The sequence below is a fragment of the Schistocerca serialis genome, chromosome 6, assembly GCF_023864345.2.
Source record: "Schistocerca serialis cubense isolate TAMUIC-IGC-003099 chromosome 6, iqSchSeri2.2, whole genome shotgun sequence".
NCBI classification, from domain to species: domain Eukaryota; kingdom Metazoa; phylum Arthropoda; class Insecta; order Orthoptera; family Acrididae; genus Schistocerca; species Schistocerca serialis.
The window spans coordinates 375,161,162-375,174,979 of NC_064643.1; the positions used below are offsets into that span (position 1 = coordinate 375,161,162).

The 13,818-nt window shown below is 37.2% G+C and overlaps 1 protein-coding gene across 3 annotated transcripts in view; it reads right to left on the reverse strand.

Annotated features, from left to right (window-relative positions):
* Nucleotides 1-13,818, reverse strand: part of LOC126484125 (peptidylprolyl isomerase domain and WD repeat-containing protein 1) — a 123,584-nt gene that overhangs the window by 44,270 nt on the left and 65,496 nt on the right. For all 3 annotated transcript variants that reach the window (XM_050107509.1, XM_050107510.1, XM_050107511.1), the window contains exons 6-8: nucleotides 3,259-3,364; nucleotides 2,931-3,149; nucleotides 2,678-2,796 (exon numbers count right to left, since the gene is read on the reverse strand). In XM_050107509.1, the coding sequence (XP_049963466.1) occupies nucleotides 2,678-2,796; nucleotides 2,931-3,149; nucleotides 3,259-3,364 (444 nt within the window). The remainder of the gene's footprint in view (nucleotides 1-2,677; nucleotides 2,797-2,930; nucleotides 3,150-3,258; nucleotides 3,365-13,818) is intronic.

Below are 13,818 nucleotides of genomic sequence, written 5' to 3' on the forward strand. Positions count from 1 at the left end.
TGTTTAATGAATTAGAAACGTTATATAATTTTGACAAAACTAAAAAGATTACATAATTTTGACAAGATCTGCAGAATGTGTGCAGTACTATGTAACCCACATCCAAAATAGATAAAAACACAAAGTAGGTACATAGTGTTTCTATGTGTTTCTATCTGTTTGTATCAACAAATGACAACATGAGCCTTTTAATGAAATACAGTTTTAAGTAGTTTTTGCCGCTGAGAAGGAGTATAATATCAGAAGAAGTATATGAAATATTCATGGATTTTTTTTAAAAGATGTAAAGAGCCATTTTTAGAATTATTTAACAAACATTATCATCATTCACACCCTCTCCATTTCTGCAGTTTAGCGTGGAGCACAGAAATCAAATACGGTCTTAAAATTTCTAAATATGTTGTGTACAATGGTGTGTTGTCCAATGAAGGTCTTACTTTCCTGCTCAGATCCCTTCACCATCACACACTGTTAACATAGTCATAGGAGAAAAAGGAAAGGGTGATATTTCCAACGGCGAGATACACTGATTGGGCAAAATGCCATAAATAAATTACAGCAGACACATATATATAACTTTGGTTCAAAAATAGTGAATTCAACTGCGCAGTAAAATTGATAAAATGTCAAGTAAAAGCAACCCACCCACAACTGAATACTGCCACACAGGCAAGTTGCCGTGTAAAGTGCAGTACAACAGCTAGTTTAATAATGTATTCAACAGTTCAATGTTTCTAGTATTCATTAGAAAATTTGAAAATTTATTCTACAGCAGCATGTGATCAATAATGTGGGGTACTGTTTATAGTGGAACAAATGAGATTATATGGCTGGTGCACTGTAAAAAGTTTGCCATTGCACAGAGTCTGCTAGTTCAAATGCATCAGCATGAAGGTCTACCGGAATCTGTAATGAGAGTCCAATGTTTGTGCATGATTATCATCAATGTTGTTTTGCTGAGCCATGCTGTGTGTATCCATAATAAACTTGGAATCACACAAAAGCTTTGTAGAAATGAAGATAATACCATGTGATAGCACTGGAGTCATGAGAAATGGAACTACGAGGGTTGGAACTTTAATAGTGGCAACTATTTATTTACAGCTTGTACAAAATAGATACGTGTTTCAAAGTTTTACTGACTTTCAAAGTAGTCACCAGCATTGTGTATAACCTGTTGCCAATGATGTAGAAGTTGTAGGATACTCTTAGGAGTGCCAGTTGTGTTGACAGTTCAAGTGGTGCGGTCTATTGCCCGACGAATTTGTAGCAGTTCTGAAGCAAATGCCGTGAAGTGTTTCCTTCAGTTTAGAAACTGTGTTGAACTTACAAGGTCTTAAGACAGGGGAGTGCAGTAGGTGGTATAGCACTTAGCAGCCCCATTAGTCAAACAAATCAGTAACAACTTGCACTGTATGTGCTTGAGCATTGTCCTGCAAAATGATGGTCAAGTCCTGCAGAAAGTGTCATAACTTCTGTCTCTAAGCTGGTCATATGTTGTGTTCCAAAAATAAACAGCATAGAGACAGAAGTGATGACATTTTCTGCAGGACCTGATCATCATTTTGCAGGACAATGCTCAAGTACGTACAGTGCAAGCTGTTACTGATTTATTTGATTAATGGGGCTGCTAAGTGATATACCACCTCCTGCACTCCCCTGACTTAAGCCCTTATAAGTTCAACTCAGTTTCTAAACTGAAGGAAACACTTCACGGCATTCACTTCAGAACTGCTACAACGTGTCTACAGGCAGACACATTCAGAGTACCAGGTAGAAGGACTGGTGGCACGTGTAAACATATTCAGAGCACACAGGGACAGGTAAAAAGGTGTGCACGTTAACACATACAGAGCAGTTAAAGGGTTAAAGTTCCAACCCTCATATATGATATTTAATATCATCATGAATCTTCCTTCAGATCCTTCATACATGGAACATTCACATAAAAACAGTTGTAGGAAAGGACGATTCCAGATAAGACTCTATCAAAGAACTGCAAGGAAATTTATTTCATCCACAAAGCAAGTGCAAAATCATTCTTTGACCAACTCTTCAGCATTACTTTACCAGGGAGGCTAAATAAAGGAAATGGAGAGGGTCCACAGAGAAAATGGACATTCCATTGTAACTTTATTTATCAAGCACAAGAGCATCAAGACATGCTCATTTTACTCCAGTGACAGACACTACATGAGAGGCGTCATGTGTCATGGAGTGGTTTTCTGTAACATATATTCCAGGTTGAGTCAAGCAACCTATTACTTCATCTCACATACATTTCATGAAATGACAATGAATGTACATTTAGAAGAAACTGGAGCTCATTCAGAGGCTTTCTGATAGTCACTACCCCATGCAGCATTCTCAGATGGAACAGAAAAGATGAGGGGTATATGATAATAATGATAATGGCACATGACATATCCTCCTCCACAGACCTGAGGTCTGCAAGTATAATGTATGGTAGATGTCAACCTGGTAAAATCTAAATAATTAACAATTAGAGACCTGCGTGCTCATTTGAGAAAAGAGGTTTTTGCAAAGGATTAATAAATGGTGCAAAGCTGCTCACTGATGAAATAATGAAAATTGTCCACATTTAATTCAGTTTTATTTTCAAACTAGTTTTAAGTTGCCTCATATAAGGCCTTCTGTCTCCTACAGTAGCACTTACCTTCGACCAAATTCCATGTTGGGAAGCTGCTGACGCATCTGTTGGAGTTCTGTAAATCTCTGCAATGACTCATCAAAAACACGACTCAGTTTACCAGATAAGAAGTTGAATACCCTAACCTAAGGAGAAGAATGAGGCAAAAGTCAATTTTCAGTAAAATATCAGATGAGACACAGAACTTCTTCACAGCAGTGATAGAGAGCTTGTATACACCAACGGTTATCAGAGAAGTGTTTTACATCATACCTCTTACCTTCCTGTCAGATGATAGTGTCGCAAACTTCTTTCCATCTGGTGAAAAGCAGAGTCCTGTCGGAAATGTTTTATGCTTTGCAAATTCATACAGATCAGTGTCTAGTTTGGAATCAAATGAAACACATTTAGGAAATTTGTATTCAGTTTTTGGACCTGTCCAATACTCCAAAATGCCAGACTGATCTACAGAAACTACAACTTCATACGCTGGATTATACTGAAATACACATAGTAACAAGAAAAATAAGTGTTGCTATTATTATGATAATACTGCGAGAACTGCAGTACTATTACATGCAATAAGGAAAATAACCCACGAAAGTTACCTTTATTGTGACTACAGGTTTTGTGTGAAGTTTCTCAAACACATGCAAAGGTACATTAGTTCCCTGTCCATCATATATATATACTTTATTTGTGGCTGCATCAGACCTGGAAGAAATGTTTCAAAGTTACCATAAAAAGGTGGAAAAGTGGAATATTTTATAATATGAAGTTCATCACAAATATTATGAACAAAAAAACCATAATCCTACTAAATATCAAAGACAAATGGTGGTAATAATTTATTGTCTGAATATTAATACTCTGTCACACTGGCTTTTATCTTACGGGTTAAAATGTCCTTTTATTTTGTATTCTTCACTACTGTACATTTTCACCTGTGTATCTATTTTCAAAGGCATAAGATCACTGTTTATTGAAGTCATTACATTTCACAGTCAATGTCTTGCTACACTGCAGAATTAAGGAAATGGTCTCACTCTGGGATCAGTGCTGGCGCTGATACTGTATAACATCTGCACAAACATACAAGCAGGTGGACAAGGCAAAAGATCCCTCTTCCATATAGCGGAAGTTGACTGTCCAAGTTAAAAATTGATTAGCTCAATACGTTTATTGCTCAATGGTGTAAGTGCCAAACAGGTTATGATACAACGTAGTATGTAACTTATTAGAAACATCTAACAAGGATCACAACTTCTGTAGCAACATGGACTCAGAATGTGGCGACTTTGACACCTACTTATTGCATAATTTAATTGGTATTAATCTGAGAAATTAATTAATGTAGATTCACACATCCACAAATTTCATGAATATACTTATCTTGCAGTTGTTTTTGTCACGGGTTGTGGGTCCACAGCTTCATATTTATGTTTGCAGTGATCTTTAACTTCATAAATGCAAAACAAACACTTTGAATAATCTCAGTTTATTATTGTGCTGTACATAAACAACATGAGGTCAAAGCTCTGAACAACTCAGGTAAGTTGCTGCTTCAGTGAATCAGTGTTGCCACCTTCACCTTAGGGAAAAATAATGCAGCATCATCTTGAAAACAAAGCACATCTATCTTCTGCTAAAGCATCTGCAAAGACTCTCATTACAACAACCACCCACACAAGTGCTACTGTCAAAAGTTGCCGAGGCTGCTGTTTATATTCTAGTGGCTGGTGGGTTCATTCCCATGGTATCTGACAAGCCTTTCATCAGGATCACAGCACGTCTAATGATTCAAAATAAGTATTGTGTAAACTTACTTCGTGTTGCTCACTAATGATAGAGATAGTTCAGTGCATACAAATGGCACTAGGAGCCCCTCAGAAACTGCTGGTTCTGGTTGCATGCCAGCTGTGTTTATAGCATTTTGATTGAACCAGGTTGAAAGGCAATGAAAGGACTAAAAAGGCTAAAAACGCATCAAAACGAAAAATCTCTGGAAAACTACTAAACTAAAAATTAAATAAAATGTTATCATGGTGTGTATCAAACTAATATGTTTGATCAAAGAATTGCTAAACTGTAGCTAGACTTCATCTAGGCAAAGTATTACGAACGCTGTTGATATATCTTTTTGATGCTTTAATTAATTAACAGTAACTAAAACATCACCTATTACATCAAACTAGCTGTCCCAAGTGAGGCATTTTGACCTCTTGCTTTGACTGAAATACAAAAATTGCTTACAAAAGCCTTTCTAAATAAGCATCCAAATTAAGATGAGTGGCGTTCTCATATCACCAGGTTTTGCAGGATTAGCTGATGGAACCCACAAACCATATTACGTCACTGTGAATAAGAGGTTGTTCTGACTTGTAATACATGTTAGTAAAGCTGGCATAATTTCTAAAAGACAAACCAAATATGAAAACTTGGAAAAACATGAAGAAAGTTGATAAAGTAAATATAAGTAAAAAGCTTGACATGGAAAGGGACAGATAATCTGAAGATGAACAAAATAGTTTCCATCTGAAGTAATTGATTGGGTATAGATCCACTGGTAACAAATTGTCTTGGATTTATCAAAAGTGTGGCGAGCTGAATAGAATTATGTCACAACTTCAATAAACACTGGTCCAATAAACTAGAAAAAGCTGAAAACATACAGTAGTGAAGAAAAGAAAATGAGAGGAGGTTTTAATCCAAGTACAGTGGTCAGTGAGACAAGTTATTGTCATTCAGGACAATTGTTATGGCTGTGGAACATATTGCAACTAAAATACTGACGTACCAATTTATTTTGTTCATTTTTCACAAAGAGGAATCTGTATTTCCACAGAACAAACATAGTTTAAAGTTGAATATTAATGTGACACAGAAACATTATACAGGGTGTTCCATTGATAGTGACCGGGCCAAATATCACACGAAATAAGCATCAAACGAAAAAACTACAAAGAATGAAACTTGTCTAGCTTCAAGGGGGAAACCAGATGGCGCTATGGTTGGCCCACTAAATGGCTGCCATAGGTCAAACGCATATCAACTGGGGTTTTTAAAATAGGAACCCCCATTTTTTATTACATATTCTTGTAGTACGTAAAGAAATATGAATGTTTTAGTTGGACCACTTTTTTCGCTTTGAGATAGATGGCGCTGTATTAGTCACAAACATATAAGTAAGTGGTATCACATAACAGTCCGTCAGTGCGGATGTTATTTGCTCCGTGATACATTACCTGTGTTAAAATGGACCGTTTACCAATTGCAGAAAAGGTTGATATTGTGTTGATGCATGGCTATTGTGATCAAAATGCCCAACGGGTGTGCACTATATATGCTGCTCGGTATCTTGGATGAGATCATCCAAGTGTCCGGACCGTTCACTGGATAGTTATGCTATTTAAGGAAACAGGAAGTTTTCAGCCACATGTGAAACGTTAACCACGACCTGCAACAAATGATGATGCCCAAGTAGTTGTTTTAGCTGCTGTCACGGTTAATCCGCACATCAGTAGCAGACAAATTGTGTGAGAATCAGGAATCTCAAAAACGTCGGTGTTGAGAATGCTACATCAACATCGATTGCACCTGTACCATATTTCTATGCACCAGGAATTGCATGGCAATGACTTTGAACATTGTGTTCAGTTCTGCCACTGGGCACAAGAGAAATTACGGAACGATGGCAGATTTTTTGCACGCGTTCTATTTCGAGACGAAGCATCATTCACCAACAGCGGTATCGTAAACCGGCATAATATGCACTATTAGGCAACGGAAAATCCACGATGGCTGCGACAAGTGGAACATCAGCGACATCGGCGGGTTAATAAATGGTGCGGCATTATGGGAGGAAGGATAATTGGCCCCCATTTTATTGATGGCAATGTAAATGGTGCAATGTTTGCTGATTTTCTACATAATGTTCTACTGATGTTACTATAATATGTTTCACTGCATGAGAGAATGGCGATGTACTTCCAACATGATGGATGTCCAGCACATAGCTCGCGTGCGGTTGAAGCGGTATTGAATAGCATATTTCATGACAGGTGGATTGGTCATCGAAACACCATACCATGGCCCACACGTTCACTGGCTCTGACATCCCCGGATTTCTTTCTGGAGGAAAGTTGAAGGATATTTGCTATTGTGATCCACCGACAATGCCTGACAACATGCGTCAGCGCACTGTCAATGCATGTGTGAACATTACGGAAGGAGAACTACTCGTTGTTGAGAGGAATGTCGTTACATGTATTGCCAAATGTACTGAGGTTGACAGAGATAATTTTGAGCATTTATTGCATTAATGTGGTATTTACAGGTAATCACACTGTAACAGCATGTGTTCTCAGAAATGATAAGTTCACAAAGGTATATGTATCACATTGGAACAACCAAACTAAAATGTTCAAACGTACCTATGTTCTGTATTTTAATTTAAAAAACCTACCTGTTACCAACTGTTCATCTAAAATAGTGAGCCATTTGTTTGTGACTATTACAGCGCCATCTATCACAAAGCGAAAAAAGTGGTCCAACTAAAACATTCATATTTCTTTACGTACTACATGAATATGTAATAAAAAATGGGGGTTCCTATTTAAAAAAACGCAGTTGATATCCGTTTGACCTATGGCAGTGCCATCTAGCGGGCCAACCATAGCACCATCTGGTTTCCCCCTTCAAGCTAGACAAGTTTCATTCTTTGTAGTTTTTTCGTTTGACGCTTATTTCGCGAGATATTTGGCCCAGTCACGATCAACGGACCACCCTGTATATGTCTATACATCAATCAGCAAAGGTTCTGTTGTAGTGTACTCTGACCTTTTCTGTAAGAATGAACTACTAAAACAATATAAAAAACATCTAGCTCTCCTAACTGTCACTTTACTTACAGCTTTATTCACTCCAAACAAAGCACTAACTCTCAGTTAAATGAATGTTGCTGTTACTTCGGTTTAATTGATGGTCACCAACAAATTAAGAGACATGCTCAAAAACCAAATAGTAAATAGCATATAGGAAGGCAAAATACTTCTTATATGTATACTAGCTTAGGATCCGCTGCTTCTCTCGCATAGACTGTATGGGCCGCAGACATTTTTTTGTTTTTATTTAATCAAATTCTTATGTTGTTCACTACCTGCAACACCTTCTAAGTTTTTACTCTGACTGAGGCCATATAAGCAAAGTATTATCTGAATGTACCTCTGACCAAAAAGCAATTCTGGTAGCTGGAGTCCAGAGTTTATATTAATAAAGGCTTTTGTGTTCTTGTGGAGATATTTCCATAGCTACTTTGATCCCCTAACAAATATTTCTTTATATCTAACCAAGAAGTGAAATTCCAATTTTCATAAACTTAGCTTTAAATTTTTTTTTACTGTAACAAAATATTTCCTCAAAAATTTTCATCCCCTACTGCACTATCTTGTGGTCTGAATTTCCAGAAGCACTGAAACACTTATTATTATTATTATTATTATTTCTAACTGAGAAGTCAAATACCAGTTTCCATCCACGTAGCCTTAAAATCCTTTAGCAGTTCTTTAGTAATTACTTATTTTCAAAAAATCTTTCATCCACTATTACACACCCATAGTGGTTGAATCTCCAAAAATCCTGAAACATGTATTTATTTTTATTTTCTGATTGAGGAACCAAGCTTCAAAATTTCCTTAATAGTGACACACTTTCAAAAAGCTTTTCATCTAATATTTCACCCCCTTAGTACTGGAGTTTTAGACAATCCCTTTTTAAACAATGCCTACAGTATAAAATTCACACCCTCTCCAAACTTCAAGTTTCTATACTTAACAGTTTGGGCTTGGTGATGATAAGTCAGTGAATCAGTCTGACCCTATCTCACCCCCTTAGGGGTTGAATTTCCAAAAACAGTGAACACTAATTTTTTCATCTCTAACCAAGAAGTCAAACACCAATTTTCAAAGATCTAGCTTTAAAAATGCTTTCAGAATGCAATATTTTCATAAAATAATTCACCACCTATTTCACTTACTTGGGGTTGGGGGGGGGGGGGGAGTGAATTTCCAAAAATAGTGACATGCATTTGCTTTATGTCTAACACTTATTATTATTATTATTATTATTATTATTATTATTATTATTCTTCGTCTCACCCAACTTTGGGGTACGTTGAATCAATCACTTCTGTGTGTTCTGTGCCTTTCTTTTCGCCCAGTACTGCTTCATTCTTTCTGATCTTGCTTTTCTTTCCTCATCAGAGATGACAATCGTTCTTTTCTTTCTATTTTGGAGCTGGAATCCCTCTTTTCTGTCTTTGCTTATCATTTTTGCGGTCGTGTCTGTGAGCATTTTTTCTGTAATGTGTAGTTCTCTAAAGTCTTTCTCTGTTTGGATAAACCAATTTGGTTTGGATTTTTTATTCCTGAAGTAGTCAAACATTCTTTTTGTAAGTCTATTTGGGTTCATTCTGAGAATGTGCCCATAAAACTCAATTCTTCTTTTCCTCATTGTATCCGAAAGTTTTTCTGTGGTTTTGTAGAGTGTTTCATTTTTGGTATGAATTAGTTTGTCGTTATGAAATTTGGGGCCTAAAATTTTTCTCAATATTTTTCTTTCTTTGATCTCTAGCCTTTCAATTGGGCCATGGTTAGTGATAGATAATGTCTCAGCTGCATATAGTGCTTCTGGTTTAATGACAGTGTTGTAATGTTTTATTTTTGAATTCCATGAGAGGGACTTTTTATTATAAGTATTTTTAGTAAGCTGAAAGGCTAGTTCAACTTTGTTTCTTCTTAATTCTATTGCTTTTTTCTCAAGGGCGTTCCAGCTAATCCATTCACCAAGATATTTGAATTCTTTAACAATTTCGATCTTTTGGTCTCTTACTTTAAGATATTTCATTGGCTTTTTTATATTTGTGATTATTTTGGTTTTTTCAAAAGAAATTTTAAGGCCTATTTTCTCTGCTTGTTTCTGTAATTCGAGGATCTGTTCTTTGGCTTCTTCCCATGTTTCAGCTAGTAGGGCCATATCATCTGCAAATGCTAGGCAATTAACCTTGATGCCTTTGTTTTTTGTTCCTAGTCGGATTCCACTATTGATTTTCTTGTTCCATTCTCTTACTATGTTTTCTAGGGCACAGTTAAATAACAATGGAGAGAGTCCATCACCTTGTCGTACTCCAGTTTTTATCTCAAATAGGTCTGAGAGTTCTCCCATAAATTTAATTTTGGAGTATGTGTTGGTGATGGTTTCTCTAATTAGGTTTGTAGTTTTATTGTCTAGGTTCAATTCTTTTAATATGGAGATTAGAGATTCCCTGTCTATGGAGTCGTACGCCTTTTGAAAGTCAATGAATGTGATGACATACGCTTTTGCTCTCGATTTTTGGTAGGCCATAAGATTTTTGAGGTTTAGAATTTGTTCTGGGCAGGATCTTCCCTTCCTGAAGCCTGCCTGGTATTCTCCAAGTTGACAATCTAGCTGGGGTTCTGCTCTGTTCAAAAGGACTTTAGACAGTATTTTTTATGTTACGTCAAGGAGCGAAATCCCTCTGTAATTGTTGGGGTCTGTTCTGGATCCCCTCTTATGAATTGGGTGAATGAGGGCCATCTTCCATTCATCCGGAATTCTTTCTGTTTTCCATATTTCTTCAAATATGTTTTGGAGAGATTCTATGGCATTTCTATTGACATTTTTCCACAGTTCAGCTGTAATTTGGTTCTCTCCCGAAGCCTTATAGTTTTTGAGATTCAAAATGATTGATTGTAGTTCCTCGACGGTGGGTGGTTCTGAGTTAGGACTTGTTGAAGTTGAGTTGCTGAAATCCATTTTTTCAATTGGTTCTTTACAGTTGAGAAGGTTTCTGAAATATTCCCTCAAAATTTTGCAATTATCCCTGTTGTTGTGTGCAATATTACCATTTTTATCTTGTAATTGGAGTGTCGGTGGGCTGTACTTGGTTATTTTTTGTTTAAAAGTTCTGTAAAAGCTCCTAGTCTTGTTTTTGTTGAAGACTTCGTTGATCTGCAAAAGTAGTTGATCTTCTTGTGCTTTTTTAATTCTTTTGAGGTTTTTACTCACTAGTTTTCTTACACTCAGGAAATTTTGCCTATTATATTCATTTTTCTGAGATTGCATCTGTTGCCATGCTTTCTTTCTTTGCTCAATAAGTTTGTCACATTCCTCTGTCCACGATGCGTGTTTTTTGATTTTGGTTATAGGTGCTATTTGTTCAGCTTTGGTTAGTAGGCTTTCCTTCATTTGATCCCAATTTTGGTTCCTTATATCTTGAGTCGCGAGGGGAAACTCCTTCGAATTCATTATCTTTTCTGGATCGTATCTTCTGCTTTTGGGTTTACTGTTTCTATCTTTCCTTTTGGGGATAATTTTGAGTTTTATTTTAGAAAGATAGTGATCAGAATCGAAGTTTGCTCCTCTGAGTACTTTGACATTTTGTATTTCTGTATGGTGTTTCCATTTTATCGCCACATGATCAAGTTGAAATTCACCCAAGTGTGGGTTTGGTGAGGTCCATGTCTTCTGTTTTCTGGGTAGTCTCTTAAAGGCTGTGGATTTCAGGATCAAGCCATGCGTTTGGCAGAGTTCTACTAATCTGACTCCATTTTGGTTAGTTCTATTGTGTGCTGGGTAGTTTCCAACAATATTTTTGTATTTCTTCTCTTTTCCTACTTGAGCATTGAAGTCCCCCGTAAGTATGATGTTGTGTTTGTTTGGGATCTTTTGCACCACGTCATCTAGTTGTTCCCAAAAACGTTCCACCTTTTCCTTATTTTTCCTATTGTCTTCATTTATGGGGGCATGTGCATTCACAATTGTGTATACTCTATTAGCAGATTTAAAAGTGAGTGTGGAGAGTCTTTCCGATTGTGATTGAAAGCTGATAATGGAGTCTAAAATACTTTTATCTATTATAAAGCCCGTTCCGAGGTGGGGTGTGTTTTTCATTATTCTTTTGCCTACCTTTCCTTTGTATATTCTGAAACCTCCGGAATCAAAATTGTTTTCATCTATGTATCGAGTTTCTTGTAGTGATGTTATGAGTATTCTATGATGTTTGAGGGTATCTGTAAGATGTTTTAATTTTCCTGTTTTTAAAAGCGAGTTTACATTGAAAGTAGCTATGTAACTTGTTTTTTTACATTTCAATTTGCTTGATGTCTTATCATGTCCCGATTCATCTCTGTGCAATGCTGCAGACTCCCCAGAATCCGATAGTCTACTTGCGCACCTTGGTGCGGTGGATTGTCCACCTGGGGTAATTTGTTTCACATTACACTCTTCCATGATTGATAGTATTATGTAAGGGGTGACTCTTCGAGCCACAAATTTACAACCACGGTTGTTAGCCTTGGAGGTTTTTCCCAGCTGCCCCTAACCTGGGGAACAGACGCTGACCAAAGACCGCCCAATGTGAGACAGTCACCTTTGGATTTCTGGTCCTGTGTTGGTCCACGGGTGGTATTTTATTTCCCACCTACCCTACATATTATTATTATTATTATTATTATACAATTTTTCATTGATTTAGCTTCGAAAACGCTTGTAAAATGAAATAAATCTACAACAACCTTAATCCCCCGTTTCACCCCCACAGGGATTGAATTTCCAAAAACAGTGAAACACTTTTTTTTTTATTTCTAACTAAGAATCCAAAATTAAATTTTCATAGCTTTAGCTTTAAAAAGGCTTTCATAAATAAAATATTTTCAAAAAAATTCATCCCCTATTTCACCCCCTTAGGGGTTGAATTTCCAAAAACATTGAAACAAGTATTTTTATATTTGTAACAAAGAAGTCAAAAACGAAGAAGAAGAAGAAGAAGAAAAGTCTACAGTATAAGACCCACACCTTCTCCAAACAAGTTTCTATCCTTGAAAAGTCTGGGTTGGGTGGTGATGAGTCAGCCAGTCAGTCAGTACTTTGCTCTTTATACAGGGTGATTACAATTAAAGTTAAACTTTCTAAACACTGTAGAAATAACACCACTGGTCAGATTGACATCAAACTGCAATGGAATATTATTGAATAAGGGGGAAAATGTATGGCAGAAGAAAAAAAAAATAGTGTGAAAATTGATCAATAAATGATGCTGTATGAGTCAGAATACGTAAATGAAAACACCTGTCATGTGCATGACCCACTGAACCAGTGAAGTTGGTATAAACACATTGGGTACATGGCTTTCATTCGCATCTGCGACATTCGCCATGACTGTCTCAATGCAGGATCGCACTTTGATTGTAAAGTTGTTTTACAAGAATGATGACTGTGCACACGCCACTCTGCACAGGTACTGAACACTGAAGGGTTTGAAAAAAGGCGTTGTTCCGGCGACTGCCATGGGTCTGGAGAAAATGATTCAGAAATTCAAAAAGACGTGTTCTATTGGTGTGCAATCTTGTAGAGGGAGGAAGCGAATTGATTCAATGTTAGTGGAAGCAATGATCACAGCAATGCGGAAGGAGATGAGTGGTGGTGTGCGAATGTGTAGTGGATGGAGAATTGCCCGAACATTGGGCATACCTGTGAGCACAGTGTGTAAAATCCTATGAAACACCCTTCTTTGCTATCCACTCAAAATTACCCATGTCCATGAGTTGCTTCCTGTTGACCTGCCAGCAAGAGAGACCTTTGCTTTAGAATTTATTGCTCACATAGATGTGGACAATGACTGGCCCTGGACGCCCAGTTCCATCTGACAGGATATGTCAATACACAGAATTGTCGAATATGGGCAACAGAAAATCCACACGCAAATCAGCCATTACCACTTCATCCTGAATAGGTCACTGTGTGGTGCGGGTTTATGGCATCATTCATTACAGGGCCATATTTTTTTGAAGAGACATGTGCTTTCAGTCCTGTTACCTGTACTGTCACTGGTAAGCGCTATGAGTGTCCTTTGCACAACCACATCATTTCAACTCTCCAACAGCATGGATGTGTGGATGGGATCATTTTTATGCAAAATGGCGCACCTCCGCACATGTCAAACCCAGTTAAGCAGCTGTTAAAGTGCCATTTTGGAAATGGTGAAATTATCAGCCGCCATTTCCCTAGAGCTGGCTGTCCCGATCACCTGATCTTAACCCGTTTGACTTCTGGCTGTGGGGCTATCTGAAAGATGTGTTCAGTGTTCTGAC